General features: G+C 35.2%; 2 protein-coding genes across 2 annotated transcripts; both read left to right on the forward strand.

Moving 5' to 3' along the window:
- The first annotated feature begins 1,665 nt into the window (after positions 1-1,665).
- LOC113503797 (probable aldehyde oxidase 4) lies at positions 1,666-4,267 on the forward strand. The gene is made up of 7 exons (XM_026885895.1): positions 1,666-1,770; positions 2,170-2,324; positions 2,664-2,824; positions 2,947-3,314; positions 3,408-3,628; positions 3,896-3,998; positions 4,081-4,267. Exons 1-7 carry the CDS (start codon positions 1,728-1,730, stop codon positions 4,245-4,247), a joined length of 1,218 nt encoding a protein of 405 aa, XP_026741696.1. The 5' UTR covers positions 1,666-1,727; the 3' UTR covers positions 4,248-4,267.
- Positions 4,268-4,292: 25 nt separating this feature from the next.
- On the forward strand, positions 4,293-8,248 carry LOC113503796 (xanthine dehydrogenase-like). The gene is made up of 10 exons (XM_026885894.1): positions 4,293-4,596; positions 4,755-4,916; positions 5,039-5,167; positions 5,243-5,727; positions 5,804-5,987; positions 6,066-6,261; positions 6,343-7,109; positions 7,302-7,491; positions 7,602-7,715; positions 7,964-8,248. The coding sequence occupies exons 1-10, from the start codon at positions 4,306-4,308 to the stop codon at positions 8,032-8,034; spliced, it is 2,589 nt and encodes an 862-aa protein (XP_026741695.1). The 5' UTR covers positions 4,293-4,305; the 3' UTR covers positions 8,035-8,248.
- The last annotated feature ends 4,190 nt before the right edge of the window (positions 8,249-12,438 follow it).

The following is a 12,438-nucleotide window of genomic DNA, read 5'->3' on the forward strand; positions in this document are numbered from 1 at the left end:
ATTCTTAGAATAGGTATGCATTCATTTGTTTTCAATATTAATAAGAATAATTAGTCGTGACCAATTTTTTTTATGCACCTGTGAATTTTTAAAGGGATCAAGCTTGATCTTAAGGCTGGCAAGAATCAAAGTAACTTTAGATAGACTACCTTCAGTAGTTTAATAAACCGTGAAGAAAAAATCACGAGAAAAAGTGGATCTAGATTTTAGAAACTGAAACCGCCAACCCGCAATGAGCTAGCATGATGGTTATTGATCAGACTTATGGGAAGAGGTCTAGGTCTCGTAGGAGGTCTTTAATAGGCTTGTATTACTATCCTATATACGTGCGGGTCGGTAGTGTCGTTGTAACTACGCATGAGAAATTGCATGAAACTGGTAGCGTAGCCGTCTCATGCTTTGAAGATGTCCCAAAAACAAGTCTCAATTTTAAATCATGTATCGCCACTACTTTTCCAGTGTTTACCATCAGTAGGAACATGTCGATTGACGTAATTTCATACCACTTTGTAAGTAAAATGCACCTTTAATTAAAGTATATGATTCATATTTAAATATGTTCCTTCTATTTTGGACAGATATGTTTTCAAGTCTTTTTGTGTATACAGTTTGTATCATAAAATTTGTTTTCAGACTCCTAATTTAAATTATTTATGAAGTATTCGTAGGTACAATTGAAGTGGTAAACACAATTTATCTTTGCGTTCTAAATAAATACTTTATAAAACTGTTAAAGTGTGATAAAAAGCAATTAGTTTGAACCCAATTAAAGATGTAATGCAAACCTACGGAAAATAAGGTTACCAGCTATAATATAAAAAAAAGCAATTTTGTATGACATGGAAAGCCAGTAACAAAAAATGAGAAGCGGAAAGTTTCGTAAAGATCAAAAAGAACACTTAGGATGAGAAAAAATCTAGTTGATAACACATTTTTCCAGCGATCAAGGCCTAGGTCATGATGGCGCCGATGGCAAAAGTTTACTGGACATTGGTTAGTCAGGCCAGTAACAGCTCCAGTACAGGGCATCGTGGTCATAAGCGCCAGGCCATTAACAGAAATAATACAGGGCACAATAAACATTGGCGCTAGGCTAGCAACAGGGTCAGTCCATGGCACAATGGTCGATGAAGAGAGCACCTGCGTCACTCAGATGTCAGTGCAGTCACGCAGAAGCAGTAGTTATTACAGCTTATTAAACAATTATAGAATTCGAATTTAATTTCCTTTGGTAAATACGAAGATAACACGAGAGAGGCCACGTGAAATTAGTAAAATAGTTTCAAGAGTATGAGTTATTGTGAAAACTGTTCAGTCCAACTTGGAAGTTTTCTGGGCAGATGTAGAACTAATTAGATAAAGCTATACAGCTCAGTCCTTGTTAAAAAAGGTAAACCGCCAAACCTTCTTCTACTGGTCTACTTTTGAAAGGGAATAAGGAAGATTTGGTAGATGATGAATATAGTTTGAGACTTGAAAAAAGGTCGAAAATAAAATACTACCAAAACCTTATGAAGAGCATCTCATACCTATCATTTTTATTTTAATGTTAATAATGTTAAATATATTATATGCAAATAACTAGTTTTTCAAACTGCTTGCAACATGACGTTTCGTAATAGTTGATTTCACTTACAGCTGTTTATATTTTTATGTAAATGGTTGTGACTCAGTTCACGTCGGTTGATAAGGAACCTCAAATTTTTGTAGTTGATCAATAGTGAACGATGGAGCGAGTCCACTTTACAGTTAATGGGATTAAACATAGTGGTATGAAAAAAAATTATTTACAATTTTAATTGTTTTTTTTAAGTGCCTAAAACAAGTTTTGGTTTGGTTGACTGTGACGTAGATACAAAATTTTGGAATAATTTGGTTTAGGGTCTCGTCCAGTATTGGGTACCATTGGTTACTGTGAAATACCTAATTCGCTAATGCAAAAAATGAAAATATCCGGATCAGAATATAAATACATAGCATTGGGATTCGGATGTTCTAGTCTTCTGTTGCATATTGCTTTCCCATTTCGGGCCAGTCCTCAGAATCTTGCGGCGCTTGCCTTCTGCTCGATAGTAACTAACAATTTGAGGAACATAAATCGATTTAAAAAATTGCTAATTATACTAGAATTAAGTAGTATTAGGATTTCATATTTTTCTCTTTGTGTAGTGGGATGCGAGGTGAGCTCGGACGTGACGCTGCTGGATTATGTCCGCGACAAGATCGGGCTGAAGGGTACCAAGTACATGTGCCGCGAGGCTGGCTGCGGCGCTTGCGTGCTCAGCGTGCGGCGCGGTGATACACCATCCTACGGAGTCAACTCGGTAACTATTTATCCAATTACAACCCGAAATAACGAAAAAAAGAAGCCACCGCAGACACAATTCAATGTCACAATCCGATATATTATCAACCAAACAAGGAATGGACCGAAGATCAGGGATGAAACTACTTTAATTAATTAGTATATTGCGTAATTTACTCTATACATTTGAAAGTTCAAGAACGTTCACACATTTGTTCAAATATTCCAAATTTTGATAGTTTGTTCAGATGTTTTTATAAAAAACTGACGTAATTTCACGAAGAACAAGAAAGGTGCCGCTATGAGTAAACCCGAAAAATATTTTGAAACGTACACTAATTAACTTTTTTTATTTAAGTGTATGATGTCCGTGACTTCATGCCATGGCTTGGATATCACCACTATCGAAGATTTGGGGAACAGGAAGAAAGGCTACCACGCGCTGCAGACAACCCTGGCGGAAGACAGTGGCTCCCAGTGTGGGTACTGCTCACCTGGCTGGGTCATGTCCATGTACAGGTAAATAAAGCTTGTTGGTACATATTAGTCCTACTTAAAAGGCCCAAGATCCATTTTAGTATTACGTTTCCATGGCAACATGTAGAGTTGTGTTTAAACATTTGTTTGCTTCTGCTTTGCAGTCTTTTGCAATCAAACCCAGATATCACAATGTTGGAAGTCGAAAGATCGCTTGGCAGCAACGTCTGTCGCTGCACAGGATACAGACCGATCCTTGACGCTTTCAAGAAATTTGCCAAAGATGCTCCGAGACAAATAACTCTCCCTGACATTGAAGATCTTCACATCTGCAAGAAGACAGGCGAAGAGTGTGATAAGAGTAACTGTGAGGAGAGTGAGTGGTGCTTTGTGGATAAAGAAGATATTATTGAAATTAAATTGAAAGATGGGAGACTTTGGGTGCGAGTGCTATCAGTAAAAGACATCTTTAAGATTCTGACCAGAGAAGGCGATAGTTCCTATATGCTTATTAATGGGAATACCGGAAAAGGTTAGCAGAACATTTCAGACTACTGGTTTACTGCCAGTGTGTGTGATATAGACGTATACATACATATATACATTATAATTTGTTTTTTTCCAGGTGTTTATCCAATTGATGAGTATCCTCGGCTTCTTATTGATATAAGTGGAGTCCAAGAACTGAAAGGCTACGTTTTAGATCAGAACCTAATAGTTAAAGCTGGAACAACACTCACTGAGTTTCTACAAATACTTAAGACGGTTGCTAAAAATGAATATTTTGAGTACTTGCTGAAAATATACGAACACGTTCAGAAGGTCGCACATATCCCTGTTAGAAATGTAAGTATTCATTAACATTATTTTTCCAAGTATTACTCAGACACGACTTACAACAAAATTTTATAGTTTTGTGCTTTAAACTCGGACATTTGCTGATCGTATATAGCTCGGGTAACTGGGTTAACTGTTTTACAGTAAGCGACTGATGATGGGCTCTATCACTATCGCTTATCTAATCCGGTTAGATCCGGAGACCGACTTCAGTTATTTTTCGTAAGTGGTGTGCAGTTTTAGAGGCTAATCACTATCCTATTATGTTTTTTTTAGTTGGGGTCCATCGCTGGCAATCTCATGTTGAAGAACAAAAATGCATGGTTCGTTTCAGATATTTTCGTACTTTTAGAAACAGTTGGGGCTCAAGTCACCATACGTAAGTATAAGGTGTTTTTTTAATTAGTTCCTATTGCATTCAAGAATAAATAAAAAAAACAAATAAGTAATTTGACTTTTAGAAATAAGCTCTTTGGTTACGAGGACCCTGACAATGCAACAGTTTCTGAAGACATCTATGAAGGGACGAGTTCTTTTGAACGTTATGCTCCCGCCGTTGAGTAAGGAGCACAAACTAGTTACCTTTAAGGTGAGCGCTTTACTCGTTTCTTCACCAATTCGAAACTAGATCGAGCTGCTCTTCTATTCCGTATTTTTAATAAATTTAAAACTACTTACTTCAGGTAATGCCTCGCTCAGACAGTGCCCGTGGAATGATAAATGCTGGCTTCTTATACAAAATGAAATCAACCTCTAGCAACATAGTCGATAGCGCTAGGATTGTGTTCGGCAACATTTCACCAACATTCGTCAGAGCCACTGCCACGGAAAAGTACCTGAAGGGAAAAAACTTGTTCACAAATGATACATTAACTACAGCATTAAAGACGTTGGATAAAGAGCTGGTGGTTGAAGAAAATCCGGGAGAACCACCCGTCGCGTATAGAAAGCAAGCTGCGCTGGGATTGTTTTACAAAGTAAGATGACCGAACAAAACAAAAAAAAAAACACTTAACGATTACATAAAGAAAAACAATAAATGTATTGACAGATATATATGCAACGTATGCACATGGCATAATGCAACATTTTTTTTTTCTAATTCTACATAATGAATCAAATGTCCATTTTACAGGGACTCTTGAAGTTGGCTCCGGAAAATACTGTGAATCCCCGCTATCGATCCGGAGCCATCAAACTTCATGACGAGCGGCCTTTGTCAAGAGGATATCAGTTGTTTGAAACGAACCCAGAAAAATGGCCCATTAATAAACCAGTTACCAAAGTTGATGGTTTGGTAGGTAACACTCCGTATCCAAATGCCTTAATGTCAACTAAGATTATTGCAGACTTGTAGATGTTGATTTCTAGAATACTAGAGAATAATACAAATATTTGTATCTGGTAATCTTTCAACAGATTCAAACAGCTGGTGAAGCTTTATACGTGGAAGACCTTCCAAGATTTCATCAAGAAGTATTCTGCGCATTTGCACTCAGTACTGTGGCTCTTGGAAATTTAGTATCAATTGACTCTAGCAAAGCTCTGGTAAATTATTTAATTTAAGAAATGTTTTTTTATTTATAAGTTACAATAGTTTTTAAATATCTTTCGTGTTTTCAGGCCTATCCCGGTGTAATAGCTTTCTATTCTGCTAAAGACATCCCAGGAGCAAATACTTTTACGATGCCCGATCAACTGTTGTTTGGTTCAACCGAAGAAATTTTATGCAGTGGTGAAGTAAAATACTATAACCAACCTATCGGAATCATTGTTGCCGAGTCTCGTCACATAGCTGATACAGCTGCTAAATTAGTTGTCGGTGAATATACTAACGTTAAAGAACCTTTGATTGATATTCGTGATGCCAAAGATGATCCAAACAGAACGACAGCAGCCATGACCATGGAGGCTACTGATAGAGGTGAAGATGTTGTTAAGGAAATAAAAGGACTAAATTCAATTTATGGACAGTACCATTTTACTATAGAGACCTTGGTTACGGTTGTTAACCCCTCGGATCAGGGATTCGATGTGTATAGCTCAACGCATTGGATTGAGGGAGTGCAGATGATGATATCGAAGGCATTGAACATAGACCAAAACAGGTAAATTAATGTTTTAATCATGAACAAAATTGTAAAACGTAAGTAATTTTATTAAAATCTGTTCAAAATTTACCAGGGTTGATGTACACACTCGTCGTGTTGGAGGCTCTTATGGACTCAAGCTGTCTCGTGCAAATCAGGGAGCAATTGCGGCGGCATTAGTTGTGCAGAAATTAAATAGACCTTGTAGGTTTATACAATCTTTGACAACCAACACCCGGGCCCATGGCAAGCGCTTACCATGTTGCTCAGAATTCAACGTAAGTTTACTACTTTTGCTTTAAAAATAGATATTTCAATAAATGAGGCTGTTTTTAATTTAATTTTTCTTGTTTTAGGCTGGCGTAAATAGCTCGGGTCAGATCCAGCATATAGACTACAATATCTACGAAGACAATGGATACACAGTGAATGAACGGTTCTCGTTAATTGGCCTTGAAGTGTTTAATAATGCCTACAATAAATCAAGGTGGAACTACAAAAGCTTTGACTCAACAACCGATACCGCATCAAACACTTGGGCAAGAGCTCCAGGTAAAGTATCTTACAAATGTTTCCTTGCTCTGGTAATTGCGAAATGAGTAAATATTTCTCATCACACTTTAAAAATTGCAGGTACGTTGGAAAGCATCGCTATGGCAGAGCTTGTCATGGAGCAAATTTCATATGAAATGAATTTAGACCCTATAGATGTAAGGCTCGCTAACTTAGACCAAGAATATGAAAGTTCTCTTAAAGAGATGCTCGACACCATTCTCGTAAAATCTGATTACAAGAATAGACGAAACTTAGTTACTAAGTTCAATTCGGAAAACAGATGGAAAAAAAGAGGTTTGAGGGTGGCTTTTCTCAGATGGTCTCCCACGGGTGGCTTAAACTTGTACATAAATATATCAGTTTACCGTGGTGATGGTACTGTTGCCATAACGCACGGGGGTATTGAGATGGGTCAAGGAATAAATACCAAAGCAGTGCAAGTTGCAGCCTATTTGTTGAATATTCCTATGGACAAAATTCAGATTAAAGAAAACAATACTATGATTGCTCCCAACTGTTATGTGTCGGGAGGAAGTCTTGTAAACTTCAATGTAGTTGTGGGGGTTAGACGTGCTTGTGAGGAACTCCTAGCTAAACTTCAACCTATAAGGGACCAGATGGATAATCCTACTTGGGAAGAGCTTATAACCGAAGCGTATGCACAAAATGTGGAATTGCAAGCTCGTGGATTTACTAAAAATACGGAAGAATATCCATTTCCAGCTTATGGAGTAACAGTATCTGAAGTAGAAATAGATGTGTTGACTGGAGAGTTGGAGATAGTGCGGGTTGATCTTATTGAAGATGTCGGTCTAAGTATTAGTCCTGAAGTAGACGTGGGACAGGTAAACAATATTTTATCCAAGTACGATAAACAGACTTTTGGTCTAATTTTAAGTAAAAATAATAAAAAAATTGTATAAGTGAAACTGGTATAGCTACTAAGCATAGTATGGTTTTCATGTCTTGGTTTTAAAACTATTTCTATTAAGTGCACTCCCATTCGGCTTTCCAATATTCGTGTCGTGTACTTTCAGGTAGAAGGTGCTTTTATGATGGGTCTAGGATACTGGACATGTGAGAACCTGATGTATGGGAAAAATGGAGAGCTCCTGACCGATAGAACCTGGAACTACCATGTACCTTTATGCAGAGATATTCCTCAGGACTTGAGGGTTTATTTCAGAAAGAACTCTTATACCGAAGATGCCATATTTGGTTCTAAATGTAAGTCTAATGAACTTTGAATATATATATACAGCTTAGTTGGTTACTTAAATATTGTGAGAAATAATTGTTTAGTTCGAAAAGCTATTTGCAGTTTAATTTGGTCACAGGTATCGGTGAACCACCGATATGCATGTCCATCGTCATAGCCTTCGCTATAAGAGAAGCCATCGTGGCTGCCAGGCAGGAGTCGGGCATTTCTCCACAAGAATGGTTCCAAGAAAGTAAGCATGGGTTGCTTTTTTTTCTTTTGAGTTTGATGATAGATAATTTTTTGGTGAAAAATAATTTATCTTTTCTAGAAACTTGCCGCACTCATTAAATCAAAATTAAAATAAAAATGAATCGTATTTATTAGGAAATCGGTTGATCTTCAAATAGCAGGATATTGCTTTTTGAGTCCTGCTTAATTTTCTATGAGACGAAATATCAGTAAGAATCAGAACATTAATCATTTTTATGATGCTTACAGATGGACCTTACACGGTCGCCAGGAACTGCCTGTTGGCGTCGACAAAAGTTGAGGATTTCAAATTTTATTAAATTGTTTTTGTTGTCACCTTTCAAATCAAGCCTTTTATTGGAATCTGTTAAAGAAATCTATTGATATCCTGTATTTAGAAATGCAAATAGATCAGTGACAAATAATTAAAATTAATGTAATTTACCTCTATGTTCAGGCGTAGTCATTTGCAGTGTGTATATTTTTGTCATAATTTAAAAGCGATTTATAATAAAAGGTCATATTTTTCTTGTACTTGATTTTTATTTTAGACCGTGCCTTAAAAAAAGGTTAAATAACATAGGTGAATGCCAACAAAATACACAAAAGAAAAAAATAAGAGATTATAATTTCATATCAATTCAGTAGTCAACTGTATTTATTTATTTATTTATTTATTTATCAGGAACAATATACATTGTGTTTGATACATTACATTACATACATCATCATTATTAATTAATATTAAAATAAATTCTCAAGTGAGCATGCAGCAATAATATTAAATGAAAAAAGATTAATATAAACAATAACAAAATAAAATAAAATAAAGCATTTTTTTTTTAAATAGAAAATTGGTGTGTTAATATTAAATTATATTTCATTCACTGAGTACAAGTTTTTACTTAACAGAAATGCTTTGAGCTTATCTTTAAAAGAGCTAGTATATAACGAAATCTTTAAATCCGCTGGCAGTCTATTAAATATTTGTACAGCTTGGTAATGAGGGCTATGCTTGATAATATTAAAATTAGGTACAACTTTATTTTTTAAGTCCTTTCTACGAGTGGTTTCCCTGGCTATTCTTTCTTCCTCAGACTCGTATTCATGGATATATTTTTTTAAATTAATTAACAACACAAGTATGTATAAGCTGGGCAATGTTAGAATATTTAAACGCTGAAAATGGGATCGACAGCTTTCTCTTTGTGTAATTTTTACAATCGTACGTATTGCTCTTTTTTGGAGAATGAAGGCTCGTTGAGAATTATAAATGTAGCTTTTCCCCCAGAACTGTATACTATATCGAAGTCTGGATTCGACGAGAGCATAATATACCATCTTTAACTGTTCCGTATTTAATTCGTCTCTCAAGGTCCTCAAAGCATAACACGCAGATGATATAGTGGAGTCTATGTGTGCTAGTTCTTTTTTCCAGTTTAGCAGGTCGTCTAAATGGATACCTAGAAATTTAACTTCTCTCACTAATTCTATCTTTTCATTGTTAAGGGTTATGTTCATAGTATCTTTATTGCCTGCAGTGGTTCGAAACAACATTATGTTCGTTTTTTTAATATTTATTATTAATCTGTTTGTACTGAACCAAAAACTAAATGCTTCCAGTGTAGTATTGACCTTGTCTGTTAGTTCACTAATACTTTTCGCCCCCACTACAGCGTTAGTGTCATCAGCAAAGACTGTGAGATTAGTGTCTGGGATGTTTATTTTAATATAATTTATCAAATCATTAGTGAAAATGATAAACAGAATGGGACCTAATATCGAACCCTGTGGTACACCAGTGGTAATATTAATCATGGATGATTGGTATGTTTTTCGTTGTCCATTCAGTTCTGTAGTACTGGTTTCTACATACATTTTCCTGTTTCTTAAATACGATGTAAATAATTGCAGGGCTCTGTCTCTGACACCATAATAATTCAATTTAGCAATAAGTAGATTGTGATCAATCGTATCAAATGCGGAAGATAAATCTAGGAAAATCCCTGCTACCTTTAATTTATGATTTATTTTGCTAATCACATCATCAGTAAGTTTATAAATGGCATCTCCAGTGCCAATTCCTTTCTGGTAACCGAACTGTCTGTCATGCAGAACTTTATTTAAATGAATATGAGTCAATAATCGAGATTTCAATACTTTTTCAAAAATTTTTGAAAGTGTAGATAGAAGCGAAATTGGTCTGTAATTTTTAGGGTCTGTTTTAGAACCCTTTTTATACACTGGCACAACCTTTGCAATTTTTAATTGTTCCGGAAAAATACCCTGCTCAAGACAGTTGTTAAAGAATATAGATAGTGGCCCCGCCAGTATTTTTATATGCTCTTTAAGAACAGCAATAGGGATTTCGTCATATCCACTGGAGTGCTTGTTAGTCATAGTTTTAATTATTTGTGATATTTCTTTGGGTGTAGTAGACGTTAGTGACATATCATTTATGACCCTTTCACAACTTTGTCGTAGAAGAAATAGAACTTCCTCCGTCTTAGTTTCAGCTGTATCACAATTATGATTGAACTGTTTTGCTAATATGTTTGCTACGGCAGTTTGCGAGTTTATGATTCGATCGTTGAGTTTTAGTAGAAGTGGTTCCTGATTCACTAATTTTAATCTGTTTGTGCGGTTATTAATTACTTTCCAAACTTCTTTACTTACATTTTTAGAGTTATCAATTTTCTCTGCAACTGCCATTTTTTTGGCTTTGGTCATGACTCTTCTATATATGCGAATATATTTATTTTTGTAATTGAGTACACTTTCATGAACGTAATTACCAGTATTTGTGCATAAAACTCTTTTCATTTTACTAGAAGTTTTTAGTCCTTTAGTTACCCACTTTAACTGTGATCCCCTTTTCAAATTGATTTTTATTTCTTGTTTTTTGAAACTTTTCCGAAAAGTATTATTAAAATTTCTTAAAAATGAATTAATCCCCATTGAACTCCAGTTTTGCTGCAATAGTCTGTCCTTAAAAGATAAACTATTTCTACAATTAAAGATTCTTTTATTAATTACTAAGAATTGATTATTTCTTTTTTCTATCATATTGTCTACTAAAAATTCACCCAATTGTGCTCCATGTCCATCTCCTAAACCATTGTGGTCAATTTCACTTACTAATACCTGTTCTTCGTGTAAATTCGTTATGATATTGTCTAAGCAGGAATACGAGTTGTTACGAATAAACGTGGGGGTATCAAAAAGACATCTAAAATTGTAACATGCCAGCAGACTCAAAAAATCAGCACGTTTTTTGTTTTCCAAAAGCAAGTTGACATTACAGTCTCCGCAAATAATGCATTTCTTATTGAATAAAAACTCTAGTAAGAGTTCCATTTTACTCGTAAAAATATCAAAATTCTTATCATTGGGATTACGATACACACAACATACATACACTCCAGTTGTGGTATCCTTTATGCAGCAAACCTCAAAACTCTCTACGGCGTACAATCTATCAACTGCTATTACATTCTCTACTTGCCTATCTGCTTGGGTTAAAATTAAGCTCCCCCCTCTCTTTTTCTTATTTCGTGTATTATAAGACGCTAATTTGTAACCATCTAAGTTAAAAGAAGTAACTGACATACTATTTAAGAAATGCTCAGTAAAGCATAGGTAGTCCAATTTTTTCCCAAGGGTTTGTATGTAGGCTTCTATTTCGATTATCTTGTTTGAAATACCACATATATTCTGGTGAAAAATTATTAAATTTGTACAATTCATTGGGAGATTAGTATAATTGTTGCTATATTTTACAGATATATCATTGTCATCTCTATTCACGAAAAAAATCTGATTTTAGAGTTAAGTCGTTTGTTTTTGTCGCCGCATCAATACAATCAGTCTGAACCCCGACAGTTTTGAAAATTTTTGTTTGTATTTTAGTATTCATTTTCCGACTAACTAGATTTTCAGTATAAGTTTGATAATTGTATTTATAATTTATGTGTAGAATCTGTCTATGTATTAATCTACATGCATGCAATTTATTTACGTAAGGCATGTAAACATCACTATGTAACGACAGAAAGGTAGAATTTGTACAATTACCGCACACAAATTTTAGTAGTTTATTTACACTATTTACATTCAGAGAGTGGTGCTTGTAAATTTGACCTACTAAAACATTAGTGGATTTTAATTGACATAATGTATAATGTAAATAAGTTTGAATATTCATGGGATTGTTGTCATTTGAGCCAGCTAATATAATAACAAAATCGGTTTTACTAAAGTCTTTACACATACTTGCACATGATTTCAAAACCTGCTCAGTAGTTGCATCTTGCTTAATAAATGACGTGACGATGAACTTTGACCCAAGATAGTACTGCAAGATTTTACGAACACCATATCCAACTTGATCAGCGAAGATCATGACTCTTTGAGTAGCTTCTTTTTGCGAATTAGTTTGTGAGATACTGGTCGACTGCTTGTTTTCAACAGGAGAACATTCAATGTTGGACTCTGTCTTCGATGTGGGAATAGACTCGTCAACATACTCATCATGGATTGAACTGACTGGTAGTGTGAATGAGTTACTGATGACATCTTTCGGAGACTTTGCCTCCAAGTTTCCCTCAGTTACACGTTCTGATAAAGCTGAATTAAAAGAATTATCGCAGCTATCTCTAGTATTCTGTGCCAGTTCAACAATATTAGGTGGATAATTTGTCAACTTAGGAGAGGAATTTGTCTTT

The sequence above is a fragment of the Trichoplusia ni genome, chromosome 20 (genome assembly GCF_003590095.1).
Source record: "Trichoplusia ni isolate ovarian cell line Hi5 chromosome 20, tn1, whole genome shotgun sequence".
In the NCBI taxonomy this organism is placed as follows: Eukaryota; Metazoa; Arthropoda; class Insecta; order Lepidoptera; family Noctuidae; genus Trichoplusia; species Trichoplusia ni.

Excerpts from the sequence above, each read along its gene's own strand:
- LOC113503797 (XM_026885895.1), top strand. The coding sequence starts at position 1,728 with ATGGAGCGAGTCCACTTTACAGTTAATGGGATTAAACATAGTG. Across the intron at positions 2,325-2,663 it reads CATCCTACGGAGTCAACTCG|TGTATGATGTCCGTGACTTC; the intron begins GTAACTATTTAT and ends TTTTTATTTAAG. Across the intron at positions 2,825-2,946 it reads TGGGTCATGTCCATGTACAG|TCTTTTGCAATCAAACCCAG; the intron begins GTAAATAAAGCT and ends TCTGCTTTGCAG.
- LOC113503796 (XM_026885894.1), top strand. The coding sequence starts at position 4,306 with ATGCCTCGCTCAGACAGTGCCCGTGGAATGATAAATGCTGGCTTCTTA. Across the intron at positions 7,110-7,301 it reads CTGAAGTAGACGTGGGACAG|GTAGAAGGTGCTTTTATGAT; the intron begins GTAAACAATATT and ends GTGTACTTTCAG. Across the intron at positions 7,492-7,601 it reads TGCCATATTTGGTTCTAAAT|GTATCGGTGAACCACCGATA; the intron begins GTAAGTCTAATG and ends ATTTGGTCACAG.